This window comes from Aspergillus neoniger, assembly GCF_003184625.1.
Source record: "Aspergillus neoniger CBS 115656 unplaced genomic scaffold BO87scaffold_6, whole genome shotgun sequence".
Taxonomy (NCBI): domain Eukaryota; kingdom Fungi; phylum Ascomycota; class Eurotiomycetes; order Eurotiales; family Aspergillaceae; genus Aspergillus; species Aspergillus neoniger.
Window position 1 is genome coordinate 824622 of NW_020291134.1, and position 22905 is coordinate 847526.

The 22905-nt window shown below is 50.6% G+C and overlaps 6 protein-coding genes across 6 annotated transcripts; 4 read left to right on the top strand and 2 right to left on the bottom strand.

Annotated features, from left to right (window-relative positions):
* Positions 1 to 2461: 2461 nt before the first annotated feature.
* BO87DRAFT_404545 (CMGC protein kinase) lies at positions 2462 to 7601 on the top strand (the record flags this gene model as incomplete). The annotated part of the gene is made up of 13 exons (XM_025625870.1): positions 2462 to 3010; positions 3045 to 3403; positions 3454 to 3734; positions 3773 to 4275; positions 4333 to 4453; positions 4592 to 4756; positions 4827 to 5234; positions 5428 to 5432; positions 6157 to 6302; positions 6371 to 6693; positions 6747 to 7042; positions 7102 to 7264; positions 7324 to 7601. 13 exons carry the CDS (start codon positions 2462 to 2464, stop codon positions 7533 to 7535), a joined length of 3531 nt encoding a protein of 1176 aa, XP_025482998.1. The 3' UTR covers positions 7536 to 7601.
* A 231-nt stretch (positions 7602 to 7832) lies between these two features.
* On the top strand, positions 7833 to 8857 carry BO87DRAFT_301939 (class I SAM-dependent methyltransferase; the record flags this gene model as incomplete). The annotated part of the gene is made up of 2 exons (XM_025619184.1): positions 7833 to 8019; positions 8097 to 8857. 2 exons carry the CDS (start codon positions 7833 to 7835, stop codon positions 8855 to 8857), a joined length of 948 nt encoding a protein of 315 aa, XP_025482999.1.
* A 253-nt stretch (positions 8858 to 9110) lies between these two features.
* BO87DRAFT_208060 (SIS domain-containing protein) lies at positions 9111 to 10970 on the top strand. Its single transcript, XM_025618607.1, has 2 exons — positions 9111 to 9916; positions 9980 to 10970. The coding sequence occupies exons 1-2, from the start codon at positions 9479 to 9481 to the stop codon at positions 10877 to 10879; spliced, it is 1338 nt and encodes a 445-aa protein (XP_025483000.1). The 5' UTR covers positions 9111 to 9478; the 3' UTR covers positions 10880 to 10970.
* Positions 10971 to 12012: 1042 nt separating this feature from the next.
* Positions 12013 to 13010, bottom strand: BO87DRAFT_301778 (nicotinamide/nicotinic acid mononucleotide adenylyltransferase; the record flags this gene model as incomplete). Its single annotated transcript, XM_025619178.1, has 3 exons — positions 12013 to 12285; positions 12345 to 12618; positions 12712 to 13010. 3 exons carry the CDS (start codon positions 13008 to 13010, stop codon positions 12013 to 12015), a joined length of 846 nt encoding a protein of 281 aa, XP_025483001.1.
* A 2738-nt stretch (positions 13011 to 15748) lies between these two features.
* BO87DRAFT_450677 (HECT-type E3 ubiquitin transferase UFD4) lies at positions 15749 to 21935 on the top strand (the record flags this gene model as incomplete). Its single annotated transcript, XM_025628428.1, has 7 exons — positions 15749 to 16035; positions 16091 to 16185; positions 16280 to 16923; positions 16994 to 18605; positions 18657 to 21107; positions 21162 to 21311; positions 21365 to 21935. 7 exons carry the CDS (start codon positions 15749 to 15751, stop codon positions 21559 to 21561), a joined length of 5436 nt encoding a protein of 1811 aa, XP_025483002.1. The 3' UTR covers positions 21562 to 21935.
* On the bottom strand, positions 21787 to 22878 carry BO87DRAFT_450685 (PaaI family thioesterase; the record flags this gene model as incomplete). Its single annotated transcript, XM_025628429.1, has 1 exon — positions 21787 to 22878. One exon carries the CDS (start codon positions 22876 to 22878, stop codon positions 22012 to 22014), a length of 867 nt encoding a protein of 288 aa, XP_025483003.1. The 3' UTR covers positions 21787 to 22011.
* Positions 22879 to 22905: the final 27 nt, after the last annotated feature.

Sequence of the window (22905 nt, forward strand, 5' to 3'; positions counted from 1 at the left end):
TAGGAAATTCTGACTGCAGTTTATACATTATCAGGAGGCTTGCCACGAACAGAGAGATTAAGTAATTAAGCTCCACAGTTATGTTGTACGCCTCCATGAAATCATTAATATATTGGCGTGCAGTAGAGTAATTGGAATGCATGCTTCTTGTTAGTTTCATGATTATTAATTGATATTTCATAACACCGTGGCCCAGCACGATGGAGTGAATCAGTTTGAACGCGTTATTGATATATTTTTTTTGTTCTCTTTAAATTTTCTGAATTATTTTCCCACTTTCTCTCCCAGCTGCCCGACTAGGTAGTCAGTTACTGTTATTGAATAGTTGTGCCATGCTGTATATTTTGCGTGTGTGGTAGCAGGTCTGGGTAGCTTCAGATTAATCAGATTCTCTAATCCGGTATTCCTAAATACATACTTCAAGTAGAATTCCCAGTCAGTATAATTGGAGTATCCTTTCAGCAAAATCAGCAATCCAGATAGGTCTTTCGGAGGGGTTGTCAGCAGCTAATTTACTTGAATTGCTGCTTCCGTAGGGTTCACCTGGGTCAGGAACATCTTCTTAAATGTAATACTTTGTCCCACCGTATGTGCTATGGCACTAAATTAGTGTGCTTGGCACGGGTAGATCTGATAAAGATATTAAGTAGAGCATCTTTTTTTTTTTTTAATGTAGTTAGGTATTCGAATTAGATATTTAAATTGGATTGAGATAATTCTCCAAGACCAGTGTATCCCTGTTCATCCCTACCATTTATAGGAGCCGTAGGCCCTCCGCTTCGTTTGGGGTCAGGATCCGTGATATAAGGGTCTGAATAGCTTTACGGGAGAGAGTCCAGGCTCATAACCTATTGAGGCACGTGATTATTAGCAAAGCAACAAAACAGCGAAAGCAAGTAAACAAACGCGAAAAAATGCAGCAAAAGTGTGAGTTGAATTAGTAGCTATCTAGGTGATCTAGTAAACAAAGCGAGAGGTCGTTTGTGGGCGGCCTGAGCGCCTGGCACGTGACTTCGCCTACTCCAGCAGATGCCTCGACAGTATCTAAGTCTATGGTCCGGGTCAGAGTGCTAGAAAGTATAGCCGGTGACAAGTGGACAGAGGCAAGTGGGATGTTAACGGCCACATGGCATATTTTCTTTACAATTTGGGAAGTGAAAACCTCGACCGCCAGGATAGTGTATCTCACAGGAAGGACCATAGTCTCGATGAGATGGATAAGAAAACGCTCGGGCAACAGTTGCGAAGCGAACTTTGATACAGTGTGTCAACAATCCGAGTAACCTCGTTTGCCAATTCATACTGAACACCAGAAAATCTGCCTACTTCATCTCTCAAGACAGATGATCGAGCGTTGGCTTGGTACGGCAGTAATCTTACAAGGCAGTCTGATGCTACCCAATGAGTACAGTATTTGGCCTTGCAGAGGTTTAAGAGCTGGTTTGAGTTGCCTTGTCCGTAGAGTAGACTTGGTTCTTTTGCGCTCATGATTTGAGTATATTCGAGCCCCTATGGCAGTCTGCTGTCATCGCCACCACTATGATGTTTCAAGCCCACCACCGTGAACCCCGAGGGGAGGAAGCCAGAAGTTGCAATAATTTTCACATACTCAATAGTACTAAGCGCCGAGCAAAGCGTTGTTGCCCCCGGTTTCAGTACAAATTAGGCTGTGGCGTAAAGAATAGCAAGATGGAGAACCGGTGTTGTTCAATTATACCTAGAGCTTGAGAACTATGCAGGCCCTGCGCCGTCCACGCAAGACTATAGTCCTGGACACCATCATCCAATAATTAAAATTCGCAGGAACTAATGCATTATGCAACCCAAAAGGGATCAACGTAGAAAAGGTCAATAACGGAGAGCGGTATACATGCTCCAAACATGATATTAACCCTACAGGTGTCGCAACTGACCACCCAGTTGCCTGTGGGTCTGCATCCTATGTCTTCACTTCCAGCCACTTGTCACTTCCTAGCCGTAGGTTCCTGCAGATCTGATTAACATAGCCTTCTCGGATGACTACAAAAGTGCTGTAGTCGAGCCGTTTGCGCATCATTCAACGCCTATCCCCGAGACTCCTGGTCTAGGATGGGGCCAATGCAAATTTAATTTGGTTAAATTGCCCAATCAAGGCCGAGGATCTTTGCCGTCACGAAACAAGAGTACTGCAGCTGCTGTACTTAGAAGGGACGTGCGTACCACAAACGCATCCTTAATTGTTTCCCCTTATCTTACCCCGCCGCTGAACTACCGAACGAGGCTAGAGTTCTGCAACTTCTACTCTGTAGTCACTCGGCTTTTATAGTACTTTTATATCTAATCCCTGGCTGTATCTCAAAGTAATATGTGTGGCAAGCTTATCGTTCCGATTAAGATCTCTTGCCTTTTTATATGACAGTTACACATTCCAATTCTTCTTAGATCCCCCTTTGCCGCTGGCCATTAGTTCAACCATCACATTATGCGCCTCCTCAATGTGAAAACACTCAAGCTGGAGTATTTCTATGGATCAGTTCCCGCATATGCTATTCTGTCGCATACGTGGGGAGCTGATGACGAGGAATTGTCATTCGACGATATTGAAGATGGACGTCTCCAAAAAGGAGCTACTATGCCTTACAAGGTCGCAAAGTGTTGTGCACAGGCAGAGAAGGATGGCCTCAATTACGCATGGGTTGACACTTGTTGCATCATAAAGGTTGACCCTACAGAGCTCGGTGAAGCCATCAATTCCATGCTTCGATGGTACAACGAAGCAGCTATTTGCTATGCCTACCTGGCAGATGTCAGCTCTGGAGAGAATGGGCGTTTCCCGTTGACTCAATTCTGCTCCTGTCGCTGGTTCAAAAGAGGCTGGAGGTTGCAAGAGCTACTGGCACCTGATAACCTTCGCTTTTATGATTCTCGCTGGCACTACCTTGGAACAAAAGCAACCAGGTCAAGCACGATCGAGCGAAGAATAGAAATTCCGCGTCGCTTTTTGCAAGGGACGGTGCTGAGTGAAGCAAGTGTTGCACAACGTATGTCCTGGGCATCCAGGAGAGAAACAAAAACGGGAGGAAGACATCGCATATTGTCTTCTTGGGATATTTGATGTAACAATGCCAATGGTCTACGGCGAGGGTAGCTATCGTGCGTTCACTCGCTTGCAGCAAGAGATAATGAGAAAGTCGAGGGGTGAATCTATGCTAGCTTGGGGCTTTCAAGCCACTGAACAGAAAGCGGCCGATTCGAAAAGTACCAGCATATCTGCAGGTGTCCTGGAAGCATCCCCGGCCGACTTCATGAATTGTGGAGATATTGTCCCACAAAAGAAAAAAGCTAGCTTTCTGACCGCAGTTACATTCGATGGCGGATACGTCCGTATTAGTCTCTCTCTCTTCTCAGCATTATCTGGTGAGCAGTTCGGACTGCTAAATTGCGGTCCGCAGAATAACCGTGATGAGGTGGTAGGGATACACCCCTTGCTAGTGATACGCCCTCTGACAGGTACCTTAGGCCGCAAGGGCGTTGTTCAAGCTTGTTTCCAGCGCAAGAATCCGGTGCCCCAACTCAGCCTGTGTTTATTCAGACCGAGCGGCAGAAGAACACATCCACGGACCCCAGTCCATCAAAATACTTCTTCCTTGACGATCCTGTTGAGATAGGGTTGGAGTTGATTGAGGTTGAACCGCCAGAATGTTGGTTGAAGGAACATGCTCTTATTGCAACATCGAGCGACCCTAATGTCGATAGTATATACAACGAACCTGGACTCGGTTTCGACCTGAAGGTAATCGAGCCCATGATTTCCTGGTACTTCTAGAGTTCCAAGCGAAGAGATCGCAATTCCAGGCTCGATGCCACATGATGACATCCGCCAGAAATACGCCCTTGGCGGACTTAGCCCAGAGCGCTGGTCGCTTAAGGCAAGATGCATTCGGCAAAAGAAGCGCCAGCGACGGTACGCTTAGTATCCAGGCAAGCGTGGAACGTGATAGTCTGCAGAAGATATTTGTGTTGAAACTGGCCACAATGGCAAGTCCACCTAGCGTCACTGTTGATACTACGTTTGAGTTAGAGGAACTGATGCTTAAGCTTGAACTGGAGAGCTTAATGAAGGATGAAGATAATGTTTGTGGTGAAGCAGGGAATATCAACGAGCAGGAAGTGGAGGCATCTTCCTCGTTGGAGTTTGCCAAGGCAAGCTTGGCTAAGATAGAAGAAAAGTTGGTACGGTTGAATGAGCTGAAGGCACGATTACTCGAAGTAGTCAACAGAACTTCACAGGGTTCGGTTCAGACCTGTCCTTGAGCGGAAGAGATTAGACAACGGGGAATCATGTTGTCCGAGCGCAGGCGCTCACTTGTCGGGAAATTAGACGATCGGAAGCAAACAGCCCTGGAAAGTGGTTATGGTCTGCCTCTGCATCAGACTTTAGGCAAGGAAAATAAAGCTCTTGGTTCCCCAGCTGGTCAATCAATGCCGCACAGCACCCCTTCAACAATGTATTCTGGTTGGATTCTGGGGGAGGAAGAACCGATGCCGTCTGACTCCAAATTGGTAGACAGTGAGGCCAAACTGGCAAAAGATATTTGAAAAATGGTCAAAGATGATACATTTTGGAACCGATTCTTCAAAGATAAAGAATTATTCGTGGCACACCTCGTCAAGAAAGCCATATATTTGTATTCGGACTATAACAACACAATTGGGCCCCAAAACATTGTGCTCCTATCAATCAGGATTGCTATGTTCCAACAAGTGTTCTACTGTGGTAAGTTATTGCTAGCTTCGAATGACCAGTATCTATCTAACATGTTGCTCAACTCTGCGAACTTTTTCAGATGACTGCCCTGTAAAGGAGTATAATAATCGCCGGGACGCCCAGACAGAGTTCGTCAAGCGAATGACCGAGGCCACAACCAAGATTCTCCCTCACGGCAAAGGGGTTGCGCTGCGCTTCATCAATCACGACGCCGATAACGCCTCCAATCTAAACTCTGAAGGTATACAGAATATCATGGAGTCCCTGCCACTTGGGTCCTTGGGGTACACTGCCATTGTTAAGAATTTGAGGTCTAAGGTTTTAGAACCTCTAGTGAATGAAAAGATTGAAGACCGGAGACTTGACAGGCCGCTGATCATAACCATCACCATTGGCCGCTATTTGGAGTTTAGAGCTGAGTCGGAACTTGCTGGCGCTATAATAGAATGTGGTAAAAAGCTACACGACGCTGGGTATGCCCGCAACTGTATGTGACTTCCGCCCTACATTGTCTCTCCCACATCATTATATCCAGCCGATGTTATGCGCTAACCGGAGCAATTGACAGCTGTGAAGCTTTTAATTGTCTCAATTGGTTGGAGTAGAGTGACCATGGAATTTCTCGAACGCCTCCAAAGCAACCCGGACATTCGTCCTGTGATTGCCGGTGCTGATAGTAGTCGTGGTAGGCCGCATGCCCTGTTTCCCATTACGAGTTGTACAGTTTCTCACTTATTTGGTGGCCCAAGGTGGGTACACTATGGATTATTTCAAGAATATAGATGAAATGGAGTGGGGATTTAAGGTGAGCTTTTTTACTCTATTCGTCTATTGCTTATACTTTCCTTGTTGGCCGGCACTGACAGGTATCTTCTTCAGGCAATCAAGTTCCTGTCCCACTTTATCGAGAATGGCAACTAAGTCCCTATAAGAAAAGCCTTCTTCATCAATCTGTATATGTAGGGCATACCGTAGACGGTGATAGTGTCTAGGGTTACATCAAATTTATGAGCGCTCTTAGCAATAAGCAGGTCCGTTAGCCTTGATTGGCGTGGTTCCCGCCAAGCATTAGGACGCGTCGGCTTTCGCCCCTTGATCAGTTGCTATTTATCATGATGTTAACGCCCGACTACAAACAGCGATGATGAAATGACGAGAATACTAGGGACTTCCATTAAATCTTACCCATAAAGATGGCTCGCTTACCGCATGCCGTCAGATGTCTTGTGTCCAACCTCACATTCAACGCCCACTCGCCTCTGTCCCGAGGTTATCTCAGATGTTACCCCCAGTCATTGTGTAGATGATCACAGTGCATGAACCGCAGAGCAATGTCGACCTCATCTTCTGCTCAAACGGTACCGCGCATATTTCCGACCTCGGGATTCGAGATTCTTGATCCGGCAGAGGCTATTGAAGAAGAGACTTTACCAACCTACAATGCTGAGAAATACTACCCCGTTCGCCTCGGGGACATTCTGCACGGTCGATATCAGGTCGTTGCCAAGTTGGGATATGGTGTCACTTCTACAGTCTGGCTCGGTCGCGACTTAAGGTAGGCTTCTTATGTCCTCGGTCGGCCCTCTCGCAATTCCTACCCTGTTACTGATTAAACACTCTCAGTGATTCTAAGCATGTCGCTTTGAAAATTTATGTCACTGGTGTGGAAAGAAATCACGAACTTGATGTTTATGATCGCATAGGTGCTGTTGAAACAGACCATGCGGGTCAAAATCTTATTCGTAAACTATGGGGGCACTTCTTCCTAGAAGGTCCTCATGGCCGTCACATGTGCCTCGTGCATCAACCACTTGGTCTTAGTGTTAATCAGTTTTTATATTTCTTTCCTGGAAGAGTGATGAGACTTGACGCCGTGAAGCCCTGCATGCGACAGGTATTAGGTATAGTCGATTTCCTACATACTGAAGCGCAGGTCATACATACTGGTATAATTTCGAGCAATCCTAACCATCGTACATCATGACTGACAGTCCTAAAGATCTACAATTAAAGAATCTACTACTTCCGGGTGACCCAAAGAATTTCTCGGGTCTTGAGGATTCAGAGATTGAGGCACCCTCGCCAAGAAAGTTGCTTAGTTCTGAGCGCACAATCTACACCAGCCATATTGTTGTCCCCGGCAATGGATTGCCATTGCTCAGTGACTTTGGAGAAGCTCGCTTCACCGAAGAAGAACATGACGAGGATATCATGCCAAATCTCTACAGGGCCCCCGAAGTGGTGCTAAAGATGAATTGGGATAGCAAGGTTGATGTGTGGAGCATTGCCCTGATGGTGAGAGATTATGCTTATTGAGGTCATTTTTCATGTAGTTTATATTTACTTTCATGCAGGCCTGGGACATGGTTTGTACCCGAACACTATTCGATGGTAGAAACAGTGATGGTATTTTTGATGATCAAGTCCATCTTGCGGAAATGGTTGCGATTATGGGACCACCTCCCACTGACTTCATTAAGCGAAGCAAAGTAGGCTCGGTATTTTGGGATGAGAATGGTATGTTGCCAACTGAATCAGCTATTTGACATGAAGCTTCGGCTAAAATCTACATTCAGGCAAATGGAAGGACCTTGCACCGGTGCCGAAGATGACACTTGAGGAACGGGCGGCTGATATCCAAGGACCTGACAAGGAAGCATTCTTGAAACTTATGCGAAGAGCATTAACATGGGACCCCAGGGACAGACCAGCCGCAGGAGAATTGATATTTGATGAGTGGCTTATGAAGGGATTGCAGCTTCCGGCTCATCTGTCGAAGGAAACCTAGTTGTGATCGAATTTCTTCTGCTGGATTAAATGTAAAGTGTTAATACTGGCAACTTATACATCTTACAGCGCACAAGAGGAACTCTTTTTATCTGTATATCTGAAGGCGTAGTTGGGCATTTAGATAGTCTAGTAGGTGCTTGATAAGTGAAAAGTGGAGCCGGCGGAAGAGTTGGGGAAAAAAAGACCGGGCTGGTGCCTGAGGATCCGGAATCCAGAACGGCTTCCGCATTTGGGATTCTCGTTCTTCTTTCCGCCGACCAACCGTTCATCCAACCTCACCTCAGTTCCAGCCATCATGTCGTCCCGCACCGTCTGGAGGAGCCTCCAATTGCAAGCCCGGAGACGATTTATTGTCCCGGAGACACCATACCGCTGTTTCTCCTGCACACGACGTGCCCAGGACCCGCCCAAGTTCAACCAGGATGATCGCATGACCCATTTCGGCTTCCAAAATGTTCCTGAAGCGCAGAAGGAGTCTTTGGGTAGGTTTATCTGAATTAATTTGCATCCATATGCTTGAAGAAAGAAATTGTATACTAAGGCTTGTGCCAATGTCTAGTGGGAGCCGTCTTCAGCTCCGTTGCCTCGTCCTACGATGTGATGAACGACATGATGTCGCTGGGCATCCATCGCCTGTGGAAAGATCACTTTGTCCGCTCTCTCAACCCCGGATCCGCACTCCCCTCTCGCGAACACGATACGGCCGGCCGTGGTTGGAACATTCTCGATATCGCCGGCGGGACGGGCGACATCGCGTTTCGCATGCTGGACCACGCGACGAACATCAACAATGACCACGAGACCCGCGTAACGATTGCCGATATCAACCCGGACATGCTGGCGGAGGGTCAGAAGCGCAGCGTGCAGACGCCTTACTACAACACAAACCGACTGTCGTTCATGCAGGGCAATGCGCAGTCTATGCCTTCCATTCCGGATAACTCGGTTGACCTCTACACTGTTGTTTTCGGTATCCGCAACTTCACGGACAAGCAGGCAGCCCTGAACGAAGCGTTCCGTGTCCTGAAGCCCGGTGGTGTGTTTGCTTGTATGGAATTCAGCAAGGTCGACAACGCCCTGTTCAATGCGGTCTACAAGCAGTGGAGTTTCAGCGCCATTCCCATGATTGGTCAGCTGGTGGCCGGTGACCGGGACAGCTACCAGTACTTGGTGGAGAGTATTGAGCAGTTCCCTAGCCAGGAGGAGTTCCGCGGCATGATCCAGAAGGCTGGCTTCATGATCCCGGGACGTGGCTTTGAGAATCTGACTGGGGGAATTGCCGCTATCCACAAGGGTATCAAGCCGCTTAACCGGGCTTAAGAGGGGCAACTAAAAGGATGGATGGATGAATTGTTTCAGACAGTGTACACTAGCATTATCTTTTCGCCACTGTAATAATATTGATAGTCAAATATTGACATGGAAGACAACTGAGCGTGTCCGGAACGGCAGCGGGGAATGGATCTGCAAGACATCAGCAGCGTTGCGGATGGTGTGATGGCGGATTCCGAATGGCCGGGCGGAGACCGACTAAGTAGGGGTATAAAACTTAGAAGAGCGTAGAAGGATGCATGCGTCGGGATCTAGAAGGTGGTGCAAAAGGAAGACCAGATTTCATTCCTAATCGTTCGGGGAGGTGGTCAGCTCTAGCAAGCGGATTGGAGAAGGATATCCGATCCGAGGCAACTTTTCTTTATCTCTAGATAATCCTATCACCGAAATCAGCCACCCGGACTTTCCCTTCCCTCCTCTCTTCTTCCTCCCTCCTCCACTTTTTTTGTTCTGTTTTGCCCCCCACCATCGGATTTCTCCTCCTTTCCCCTCCTCAACTGCGTCTCCAGGTTCGCGTCCGGGATCTTTCTTCCCAGGCTTACCTCCTGGGAGAAAGTCGCCGTCTCACTCTCTTTCCCTCTCTTTCTCTCTCCCCCACAGAATGGTTTCATGACCATGGGGCACCTAAAGCAGCCATTCGCGATCCCGCTGTCGCCCGCCATGCCCCTCCCGGAGTCCAACCCCTCCCTCCACGATGATTTCCTCCTTCCGATGACTCCTCCAGATCCCTCCGAAGTCCCGCTAATGGGAGCCAAGGACACTGCGCCCGTGGCTTCAGCCCTGCAGGTTATCGCGGCGGAGCGCGCCGCTCTGGCGCATCTGGAGCACATTTACCAGACCGATCCGTTGGCTCAAGATAACCTCGCGCGCGCGGTGGCTCAGATCGTGCGCACCATCAAGCATGGCGGGAAATTGGTCTGCTGCGGTGTCGGCAAGAGTGGCAAGATTGCTCAGAAGCTGGAAGCCACCATGAACAGCATGGGGATCTACAGTGCCTTTATGCATCCCACGGAAGCCTTGCACGGCGACCTGGGCATGATACGACCGGTAAGGATGTTCTGGTCTATATGTGAGGGTGAACCACACACTGACTGAAACTGAACGCACCAGCATGATACACTATTGTTAATATCTTTTTCGGGCCGTACACCGGAGCTTCTGCTCATGCTCCCTCACATTCCTTCAACCGTCACGGTTATCGCCGTTACTTCTCATATGGTCTCGTCGACTTGCCCTCTGCTATCTTTCCACCCCTCGAACATGGGGATCCTCTTGCCGGCACCGATCCACGAGGATGAAGAGACCTCGATCGGCGTATGTGCCCCGACCTCGTCCACCACGGTAGCCCTATCGCTGGGAGATGCACTGGCTATCGCTACGGCCCGGCGGCTACATACAGCCCCTGGTAGAGGGCCGGCGGAGATCTTCAAGGGCTTCCATCCTGGCGGGGCTATCGGCGCTGCGTCCATGGCTTTGACGCCTATGAGCATGTCATCCGCATCAAGTTCTGCCGCCCCATCAGACTATATTCCAGCCCAACAGACCATGAACTCATTCCCGCAGTCAGACGGCAAACCCAATCAGCGTCCACTCGTCCGTGACATGCTCGTGTCACTCGATTCAATTCCCAGGGTGTCTGCCTCGGGTAAAGTCCGTCTTCTGGACATTCTCCTCACTGCAATCCAGCACCCCAACGCCAAGTCATGGGTTCATCTCTCACCGTCCGAAATCGTGCCCCCACGGCATCTCCGCTTCGTCTCCCAGAGCAACTATGTAGATATGCACGTTTCTGCCTTCACTGAACTGGGTCTACCTTTCGGCGTCTCCCGCAAGGACTGGTTCCGCCTTACGAGCTCGAGCACTATCGATGACGCGCGCCGGCTGGTCTCCGAGGCCGGTGCGTCCTCAGGCACCCCCGTGACCGTGGTAGCCGTCATGGAAGATACTAACCCCGACCACTGTCTCGGGGTCATAGAAGCTGAGGATTTATGGAATGATTGTGATGACTAAAATATATTTATATCCCCTCCCCACTTTGAACCTTCTGATGATGTATATGAACTCATGCCTGATTTTTGTGTGTCCTTTTGCCTTTTGTCTTATAAATATTCCGTTTCAACCGCAATAGATAGCTTTGGGGACATGTATTCCCTACCTGGAATGGGTTTGTCTGCTGGTGGGGTATGTCATTATGTTGCAACCTCAGCATGTTTTCAATCTTCGACTTTTCGGCTTGTCTATATTTCTCACTTACATATTACTACTATTCTTGTGGGAACCCTGTTGCTGTCCATACCCACCTTCATACATACAACTTCAATCACTCCGCGTTCTTTGTGGATTGAGTATAGAAGACTTATCATTCTTACTAGTTAGCACTAGATACCCGATCTCTCACGATCATGACAGCAGGAAAGGAAAATGGTACTTGTTTTGTTTGTTTGTCCGATCTCAAGTCTAATTCTACCATCATCTTTGTAGGTAATCATCTAACGTATCGGTACACATATCTCAAATGAGCCAGAAGCCAGGATAAACAGGGTATAAACATCATCGAGGGGACATGATAGCAGCACACAAAAAGCAGGCCGATAAAAAAAGGAGGGAGGCAGAATATTAATCTATGGTATCTTCAACGCATTACTCGTAGCACTGCGGAACGCCTGATATAATCAAAAGGACATAGCATCAAAACATGACCTGAGTTCTTTTCTTTTGGAAACCGACGTCCACCATTATAGGTGGGGAATAAGGAAGGGGGTTGTTCATGTCCCGCTTTACCGTGGTATCCGTGCCCGATCGGAATCAAGGGGCGCGGACGTCACTGGAGTGGTTTATCAAGCACATTTTGAAAGAGGCAGGGTAACAAAATGACGAAGAGAGAAAGAGAGAGAGAAGAGGTCTATGTTACAGCGGGGGATGTGATGACGACTCTGGCACCGGGCCGAGGTATCCCGCGCGGTCTTTGAACTGGGTATCTCAATGAGTTCATGAGACGACCGGGGCTGACTCTGTTACAATGGATGCCCATTTGTTCTCTTTCTCTCTCTTCTGCCTGTGCTCGAGTCTTCCTGTGGTGGTGAAAGCGGAACGACTCGGATAGTTCGTTTCAAAGCGGGGAGTGGAAATCACCGGAAGGCGATTCACCCCGACGATCCGGGATCTTGTCGGCCTTTGCCCTTGTCGGTTGATGCTGTGCTGTCGTCCTTGTAGAGGTTGTGTTGTTCGATATAATGGATTACAGGGACGGGAATCAGGTACCGGACGCTCATGTCACGTCTCAGGAACAGACGGATCTTGGTGCTGCTGACGTCATTTTGGATGAGTTGTTGAATGACATGGATGTTTTTCTTCCACGTTTGCAGGGCAGCGAGCGCTTCGTCAATGTCGGTTCCGGTGCGTTCCACGATGAAAGTCTGGGAAGGGAATTAGCGAAAATCCTAGAATTTGGGATAAAAGGTGGCAAGAAACATACGCCGTATTTTCCGAGAATGTGGTCAAGATCCTTTTCGCTCCAGACTCCAGGAGTTGACATGGTATGGACCAGATCTGCACCTGCCAGCAGAGCAATCTGGATGGGCTTGCGAGTACCATTGCCGGCCTCGATGCCCTGTCGTACAGTGTTGATCTCATGATCGAAATGGTCCAACACCACGGCTGTCGGTTGGTACTCCTTCTGCATCGGTTCCCACGTATCAACCATCAGCCAGTCAGAGGTCTGATCCACGGCGAGTTGGCACATAGCGACACTGTTGAATTCATTGCAGTTAGCGCATGAACGAAGGCGGATGGTGCGGAAAGTACGTTTGGTAGGATGGTAGGGTGGGACATGAGTGTCTTACCGATGTTCAGCGCTAGCCAGACCGGCCTTACGATAGGCGTCAGACACGGGGGATAGGTAACCCCCGACCAGCTCAAAGTCCGTGCTGAATTTGACATAATCGGCGGCCATTTCGAACATGCGCAGGTGCAGGTAGGTGATGGGTGAGAAGGAGCCACAGGCCACCAAGAGGAGCGGCGTCTTTTCGGGGTCGTCCATTGTGCGCTTCAGACGAAGCTCCGGGAAGGTGTAGTCGTCCATCGGAGCCGGAGGCAAAGGCGAGGATCGCCGGTGGACATCGTCACTGATTGCGTCGGTCATGGTTGCAGATGAGAGGCAGAATGGTGTCCCAGAGTGGTGGGAGAGGCTGGGAGGGACCAAATCTGGCCCAAAATCGATGGAAATCGGTTGGGAGAATGAGTCGGAGACAGACGGAAGAGAGATCAGGAGGGATGGAATGGCGAAGAGAGGTGATATGGACGGTGGATGAGATTTGAGTTCGCCGGTAAAAGGATGGGATGCGGGCGCAGGGGGGTTAGTCAGCGTGGGGGAAATGCAAGAGGCGGGCGGGGAAGAAAAAACGACCAAGACGGATGTTCGGTGTGCCTCGGGGCGCGATCACATCATCATCAATTTCACCGTATCGAGCATTTACCACCGAGCCCCATCTTACTTACTCTTATAGTATTGTCCCGCATCCTGGACGCGCGGGCAATCATGGTGTGCCTAGCAGGCTGTCAGTTTCCCTCCTAGCTAACCTGGAGTGTCTGACTATACATTGTATAATTGTCTAGCGAATCTCCCAAAGTGGTATATGTCCGTCACATACCCACATACCCGGTAACCGGCTATCTATCTCTCCATCGATCGGGCCCAGCACAACAGCCTTGTGAGGGGGTACTTGATGTCTGTCATCCATCCTATTTCACTATTCTACCCCTCAAGGGCCGGTCTGGAAGGCATCCCTTTAATTAATCTCCCTGCAGGATTCTTCTCTCCCAAGCCAGTCATCTCCAATCCACACTTCCTATAACAGTTGTTGGCAGACATCCCCCAATTGATGGAAATGGAGCGAGTCACCATCCCCCTGGCGACAGTCCACTCACTCCGCATGGTTCGGGAAGAACTGCTTTGCCTATCTACTCCATACACGGGCAGAATTACCCTGTCTTGCCGCAAGATTTTCCCAAAAGAATCTAGGTCATTAAGGTGGAGACCAGCCCGACGCTATAGCCGTTACGGTGCTGTCTATGGCTCCATTAGGCATAACTATCATCCTCCTCAACTCTTGCATGCATCGTGAATTAACTGTGGATTAACGGAATTAAAGCTGTTCACACATCCGACCGGGTAATCAATCCGAGGCACGCACGCGATAAGATTCAATGAACCCCCCGCGCAGATGCAGTCATCTGCAGTTCTGCACTGGGTGGAATGTCACAGATGTGATGCTCTGATAGGGAAAAAAATGCAGATCATGGCAGTATGGCGCAACACCAAGGTACTTACCGAGAAAATTTGCCAGCTCTCTGCATCGATCAGGAGGAGGCAAGCCAAGTGGTCTGTTCGCCTATCTGCAGTTTTCTCATATCATACATAAAGTACCAGATAGGCATGATTATTGTCATTATCACTGCCCCTCAGGTAGCCAATTATAACTTATAAATAGTGTCAAGGAGTATCAGCAAGGGGCCTGTCACGCTACCCATCTACAGTATGGATTTCATGTCAATGTAGTGATAGTAGGTATTACTGAAGATTTGGTGATGACACCGAAGTGGTAACCTCCCGATGTCTGTGGATTGCAACATTACTATTACTAGTGGTAGGGAGATAGCCCAAAGCGGGATATGCATTTGCCCGTTCAAGTCCGACCACAGGCTACATCAACAACGGACATGGTTGATGGCTACTGAAGAAACCATATACATTTAGCGGGGCTGCAGCAGATTAACGTGAGGATTACTGATATATACAGCCATTCTAGCCCTTTGGTCCTTGGCTACTGGGATGGGTCATGTTATTAATCAGCTTCTACTGCAGATAACTAACTACTGGACACACAAGAGTACATGAAGAGGTCAAACCCTGTTGACCGCGTTGGTCCAGGTGAACTAGTTAGATAAATTCTCCAGGTTAAAATTGTGGTTTATTCCGCACCGAAAACCCCAACAGTTTGGGGCTTTATATAGGAAAATGCCGTAACCTCTCTCTAGTGGTGGTTGAGGCTGCACTTTGGCTGTCTGACGCCTTCCGGACTGGCTTCCTCAGGCCGGCGTCACTCACCACCGCCAACCACGTCAATCATCTTCCCCCCCAAACTCCGTCCTTCACCATCACCTCATCCACCACCACTTCCTCTGTTCTCAACAACGACCCTTACGATCATCTGCACTTTCTGGTATATATTATTAATTGATCACTCCCTTGTTACCAGTGAACACCTTTGTTCTCTCAAGTATCGCCCCCTTCACGTCCTCCCCCCGATCGGCCGTCCCTCAGCTACAACCCTCCCCCGGATCGTCGACGGAACCCAATTCGCCATTCTACCCACGCTCTGGTCAACTTCCCTAGGGTAACGGATGGCGGGTTAACGGTGACAAGTGACGAGCGAGCCCTCCTTATCTAGCTCTCGTTAGCAATCGACATATGGCCAGACACAGGCCCAGTGCTCACCGCCAGGACCCTCTTGAGGACTCTTCCACTCAGCCAACCTCTGCTGGACCTTCCGCCACTGCCGCTAGGTACATACTTGATCTCTTTGCCCTTCACTCTTTGGCCCTGTGCCCTGTGACCTGATCTTGGATTCTTTCCCCTCGTTCGTGGTACCCCCGCAAGAGCCCGTTCCCTACAGGCCTGTCCAACTGTTTGGGTGGATGGAGAGCTCTACCCACCAGCTGCGTACTCGACGGGAACCATCACCGTCATAATCGTTTGCTATCTGGGTCGGGTGGGAATTCCCCTCATCACACTACAAGCTGTTTTCATCTTCATCCTGATCGCACACACGACACTCTCCACCTCTGTCCCACCCACATCCTGGAAGTGAACGTTTTCTCATGTCCTCCAGAATAACTCGCTCCGCCGCGAGAGTAGCTGCAGACTCTCTTCCGTCTACCGGCTCCGGTCCCTCTCCTGCGAACGCGGCCGCTGGTTCGGCTTCAAACCGGAAGCGAAAGGCCCCTGCGCGACGTGATCGATCGGTAGACGCCCCGGAACAATCAAACCCCTCCTCCCCTCCCCGAAAAGCCAAGCGACAGCGACGTGCAACTCCCCCACGAGCGGCGCAGTCTCCTGCAACCACCCGCCGCGGTACTCGCAATCATCCAGCGATGTCCCAATCTGGGTAAGTTACGATGGGGATCTTGAGAGTATGCGGGCTGACTGTACCATGTTTTCAGTCCTTCATCACATCCCGCCGAGGATTCATCAAGGAATCAGACCTCCCCTCCGGCGTCTAGACGGAAGTCAAGCAGGAGCGGGAAGGTGTCACAAGGTGAGAATGGAACGGCCCGGTGGAGAAGTTCTCCAACCCTGGGGGGGCACATGTCTGCGCCTCCGTGGATAGAACGAGCTGACTCTTGTGATAGATAATGCCTCAGCAGCTCAGTCATCGCCTCGTCGACAAAAGAAGCGCCCTTCCAGAGCCAGTCCCGACACTATTATGAAGGAGGCGGAAGAGGAGATGGAGGATCAAGAACTAAGCGAAGAACGGGATTCTTCTCCTCCAAGTGATAGCCACGAGGGAACCATCCCCTCTGGTCTGGATGACGATGACGACGAGGATGATGGGGACCTTTTCCACAACAGTCTGTTTGGGTCGCGGAGCCCCTTGGGTCTGCAAAGCACCCTCCGTGCTTTGAGCGGCATGATGTCGGGCATGTCTTCGCGTTTGCGAGATATTCTATGCAACCTGAGGATGAAGGATGACCCATCCATTCAGCTGATCGCTCTGCAGGAGCTCTCTGATCTACTACTTGTATCAAATGAGGATAATCTTTCCGGCCAGTTTTCCCCAGATCCGTATGTAAAGGAATTGGTCGCCTTGATGCAGCCAAGCGACTTCGGTGAGGAAAACCCGGAGATCATGCTTCTCGCATGTCGCTGCCTGGCCAATTTGATGGAGGCCTTACGTGGCTCCGTGGCCAATGTTGTTTACGGAGGAGCTGTCCCCGTCCTTTGTCAGAAGTTGCTGGACATTCAATTCATCGATTTGGCTGAGCAAGCTCTCAGCGTAAGTCATTCCTTGATCTTTGTTATCCGTATGCCCCTGTTTGCGTTGGCAGGCTAACTAGTTGCTGCAGACTCTGGCGAAAATATCCGTGGATTTTCCCGCGTCTATCGTTCGCGAAGGGGGCTTAACGGCTTGCTTGACGTATCTTGATTTCTTCCCAACTAGCACACAGCGTACGGCGGTCACAACAGCCGCTAATTGCTGCCGCAACCTTCCTCACGATTCGTTCCCCGTGGTTAGAGACGTCATGCCCACTCTGCTCAATGTTCTCGCAAGCAACGATCCCAAGGTTGTCGAGCAGGGCTGTCTATGTGTCTCTCGCATTGTTGAGAGCTTTAAGCATAAGCCAGAGAAGCTGGAAGAGCTCATCGAACCTGCCATGCTCAAGGCTGTGCTTCGGCTGCTGTTGCCCGGCACTACCAATCTCATCGGGCCGCACATTCATACACAGTTCCTCCGCGTGTTGGCCATCACGTCAAAAGCGAGTCCGAGACTGTCCGTTGAATTGCTCAAGATGGATGTGGTCGACACTCTTTATCAGATTCTGACGGGAGTATCGCCGCCGGCAAACCTAGAGGGCACTGCTGTCAAGATGGACAGTGTTCTTGTTATGCAAGCGCTTATTCATCGGCCCCGCGAACAGGTTTTCGAAACTCTCAATGTTATTTGTGAGCTCTTACCGGGTGCGCCGAACCGGTTCTTTCTCTCGGCGGATGGTTTGGCTGGCTTGCCTGCTGAGGGCGATGCTGCTCGCCAACCAAAATCACCCAAGGCCAAGGAATCTGAGGAGAAACGGCGCTCGTTGCTTGTGGACTGCAAGACGGAATTGAAGCGCTTCGCTATGATCTTGCTGCCAACCTTGACCGATGCTTACTCTAGTACTGTTAACCTAGAGGTGCGCCAAAAGGTCCTGACCGCTCAGCACAAGATGCTGCATAACCTAGATGCCAGCCTGATTGAAGAGGCATTGCGGACGGTCCCTTATGCGTCGTTCTTAGCGGCCATCCTCTCACAGAAGGACCACCTGAGTCTGGTGTCCTCTGCGCTGCGCTGTGCAGAGATCTTGTTTCAGCGCTTGGAGCATGTTTATCGACACCAATTCCACCGTGAAGGTGTCATTTCCGAGATATTCAAGCTTGCCGAGGGACCACTATCCACAGAAAAGCAGGGGAAGCCAGCGAGCGATTCATCGCCTGCCCAGGATGCTGCTGTGGACGCTAAGCCATCCCACGGTGGAAACGATGCGGTTGGCAGCGCGGAAGACAATGGTGGCGACGATGCCGAGGGAGGAGATGATTATGATGAGCAGGACGACGAAGACAACGACGATATATCTGAGTCTGCAAGCTCCTCATCCTTCTCCAGTCATGCCCTTTCTGCCAGAATCGAGAACGCTATGCGAGATATTGTTATCCGCGATGCTCGTGCCTTCGTTGATATCTACGAAGCCAGCCAAGGAAGAGATATGCGGGACAAGGCTTTGGAGACTTTGAACGAACTTAAGACCCTTGCGGCGCAGATTGAGGCGTTCTATGCTGGCGAAGGTGATGAAGACGGCCTTGCGCTTTTCAAAAAGCTTGCAACCTATTTTGATGGCGATGCACTGGAAAGCATCACGAGCTCGGAAGTACTCAACTCCGGTATCATCAAGGTGCTGCTCGATGTATTCGGAGATTTTCAAGGTAAGTTTTGTGCCAACCTCATTGGAGACTCCTTGCTAACCAGTCTATTAGCCACTTCCATGCGTGAGGCTCGGGCGGCTTTCCTACAAGCTTTCATGGGATCTACCATCTCAGAAAAGGCCCAGAGTCAAAGCACAGCAACCACACCCTTCAGTGTTCTCATTCATAAGCTACAGGATCTACTCAGCCGGACTGAGCATTTCGAGGTCTCCACCGTCAGCCATAATTCATTGGAGAATACGCGTAGCAATGCCGCCTACATGCTGGGCAAGCAACTCAGACTCAAGTTGGTGGCGGACGAAGATTCGGATATTCCTCGCACGTATCGAAACATCATGGTATCCATCCACGCCATAGCAACCTTTAAGGCTCTGGATGATTTCCTTCACCCTAGAATCAGTCTTACAGATCGGCCCAGACCATCACGCACGCGTGAAACAATCCTCAACCAAATCGCTAATGCGGCGCGTCTCCGGGATCAGCTGGCCGGTGGAGAGTTCCCTACTGGCGATGCCGCCGCCACGCCTCGAGCATCATCAAACACTGGGAGACCACAGCGCCCAGGAGAGACACGCTCAGGTTCCAACGATTCGCCAGCTGAGGGACGTGACCACAGCTCCCGGTCTAGGCGGTCCGGTCGGCATCAAGCTTCAGGTGAAAATGAGCACGAGAATGAACCCTTGGAGTGTGCCGATGAACGGCAAATGAGTGATGACGAGGATCCAGAAGATGACGGCGAGGACGAAGAGCTGAACGCCATGGTTGATGACTTGGAGGACGATCTCTCGGATGATAACGTCCATGACCCCACTGCCGTCAACATGGAGGTGGCATCTTCGGGTAAGGTCACTGCTCGGAAGGAAGACGGCACTCGCGTGGCTACTCCCTCGCAAACGACGCCAGCATCGAAATCATCCGCGTCTGCTTCTAGTTCTGCGCAGAATCCTCCAGGTGGCAGTTCGCTGGCAATGGCCGGGCGGCCTTTCGCCTCATATGCGGCTGCTATGGCATCGATTCCGACTGACTGGCATATTGAGTTCAGCGTGGACGGTGAACCGGTCTCGAACGAGACCACCATTTATCGCGCTGTTCATCACAACCGCCAGCACGCCGAGCCCAATGCCCGGAATGTTTGGTCTGCCGTTCATACTGTCAAATTCAGACGGGCACCAGGCCCGCCCCCACCGGAACCTTCCACGCTCACCCAAGGTACATCCGGTTCTACACCGAGGGACGATAGCAGTGATATGCCCGCGTCGCTCAGTCAAGACCAAACGACGGCATCCATCCTCCACTTGCTTCGTGTCTTGCATGAGATGAACACCACCCTTGATGATATACTTGCAGAGACTAAAGACCTGGTCGCTCTCACGCCAGAGCCATTGTCACAGTTCATCAATACGAAACTCACAGCCAAGCTCAATCGACAACTGGAAGAGCCACTTATCGTAGCAAGCAGCTGCCTTCCCAGCTGGAGTGAAGATCTCGCCCGCCTGTTTCCGTTCCTCTTCCCATTCGAGACACGGCATCTCTTCCTTCAGTCGACGGCGTTTGGCTACTCTCGCGCGATGATGAGATGGCACAACTCTCAGAACGACGATAACCGCAACGATCACCGGCGCGATGATCGGCCTATTCTCGGGCGGCTACAGCGACAAAAAGTACGGATCTCGAGAAGCCGTATTCTCGACTCTGCTATGAAGGTAATGGAGTTGTACGGTTCTTCGCCCAGCGTGCTGGAAGTTGAGTACTTCGAAGAAGTCGGTACCGGTCTTGGTCCCACACTGGAGTTCTACTCTACCGTATCGAAGGAGTTCTCAAAGAAGAAGCTCAAGCTTTGGCGTGAGAATGAGTCCGTCCACGGCGATGAGTATGCCTTTGGCAAGCGTGGCCTTTTCCCGGCACCCATGAGTGAGGAGCAAGCCGCTTCCGAATCTGGCAAAAAACAGCTTCAGCTATTCAAGTGTCTGGGCAAGTTTGTTGCCCGGTCCATGCTCGATTCGAGAATCATTGACATTTCTTTCAATCCGGCCTTCTTCCGAATCGCTGCCAGCTCATCTTCTGTTGCCCCCTCTCTTGGCACGGTCAAAGCAGTTGACCATGATCTGGCAAAATCGTTGCTTCTGTTGAAGTCGTTTGCCGACGCTAAGAAGGCCGTGGACGACAACCGGACACTGTCGAAAGCCCAGAAGGCTCAAGCGCTGCAGCAGATCGAGGTGGGTGGCGTCAAGGTTGAAGACCTGAGCTTGGATTTCACCCTGCCCGGCTACCCGGCCATCGAATTAATTAAGAACGGTTCCAACATCCCCGTAACAAACGAGAACGTTGATCTGTATGTCGAAAGGGTGATAGACATGACTCTGGGTAGCGGTGTCCAGCGACAGGTAGAGGCCTTCCGGGCCGGATTCTCTCAGGTGTTCCCCTACTCCGCGCTTCGGACGTTCACGCCACAGGAGCTTGTCATGCTGTTTGGCCGGGCTGAGGAGGACTGGACCATTGAAAGTAAGGATCCGTTTGTACATGCATTTCTGGAGATAGCTAACGGCTTTTCTGCAGCTCTGATGGACTCGATCAAGGCCGATCACGGTTTCAACATGGACAGCCGAAGCGTGCGGAATTTGCTTCAGACGATGAGTGAATTGAACCCTCAACAACGGCGAGACTTTCTACAATTTGTTACTGGCAGTCCCAAACTCCCGATTGGCGGTACGTACTTTGCGTTGTGATTATATGGGAATTATATACTAATGAATATACAGGTTTCAAGAGTCTCACCCCCATCTTCACGGTGGTGTGCCGTCCCAGCGAGCCGCCTTACACGCCAGATGATTACCTGCCGAGTGTCATGACCTGTGTCAACTACTTGAAGCTTCCAGACTACAGCAGCCTGGATGTACTCCGCGAGCGGCTGTCAGTTGCCATTAAAGAAGGCCAGGGAGCCTTCCACTTGTCCTGATTGTTGCACATAAGATCTGTTGATCTACTCAAAGTATGCTATGGAGGATCTCGAATGACGCAAAAGGAGCACGAATGAGCACTGATGGTGCGTCGGAACGATAGCTAACTACATACCCTTATGGTTGCAAAAGGGTGTATTCATACAATGCCTAGGGCACTTGTCTTTTTGGGGAGGGGGGGATCTGCGTTCGGGCCACATTTGTCTGCTTTCTGTGCCTTTGTGGGAAGGGCGTCCGGGGGTGTTGCTTCATGCTTCCATTTAGATAGAAATGCCACTCGTATCCGAGGCCGGTGAGTCTATTAGTCTGCTGATGTATCTATCTATTGATTACATAGGTCTATAGTCTATCGCACAAAGAAATGAAAGGGTATTGTTATCTCCTGTCTCCGCCTTTTTCACACTTCAATTCCGATACAGCGGCACCATGGACTACACAACACCAATCAGTCAGCCATCATCCCATCCCTCCATCAAACTCAACTCCAATGGGGAAAAAAAGAAAGAACTTACCTCCGCAAACTTCGGCTCCACAAACAATGCCCTCGCCTCCGCCACGACGGTCTCCCCTTCCTCACCCTCCCCACTACCAGAAGCAGGCATACTCCTCATCTCACCCTCCACCCACGCCTTCCTCCCCTCCACCTTAATCGTCTCCGCCTTCAGCACATACACCCGCTCCGGCAACGCCGGCTTCCTAAAATCCACATTCAAATTCGCCGTCATGCCCAACCCACTCTTGAATGAATCCGAGACGCATCTCGCGAACGCCTCATCGAACATCACGCTCAACAGGCCTCCGTGCACATACCCAGGGTGTCCGCAGAGTTGCGGCCCGATATGAAAGACCGAGATAAGGCGCGCGCGGGGAGATTCCTTGCCTTCTTTTGTTGTCCCCTCCTGGGAGGAGCAAGGTTTGCGGTTGACAATAGAAGTGAACATATACGGCGGCACCGTGACCTTGTTCGCGCCGGAGAGCGTCCCCGCGACGAAGTGGTTCGGCCGGTGCGAGGATTTCATGTGCAGATGGGGACGGGATTCTTTGTACGAGGGGTTCGAGCGCAGGGATTGCACGAGTGGGTGCGTGGTTATGAGATGTTCGGCTGCTGAGAGCGTCGATTGGGGGGTTGGGGTTGGGGGCTGGTCGAGTCGGTCATGGTAGGAGGGGAGCGTGGAGGGGGATTCGATGGCTGAGGAGGCGGCGCCGGCTTTGATGGTGCGGATTTGGGTGTGAGGGATGAGGTAGGTGGGTGGGCGTTTGGTGAGGAGGCGGGTGATGGTGGTGGTGGTGGTGGTGCGGGTGCGTGGGAGGGACATTTTTGATTGATTGATGAAGTCAATGCT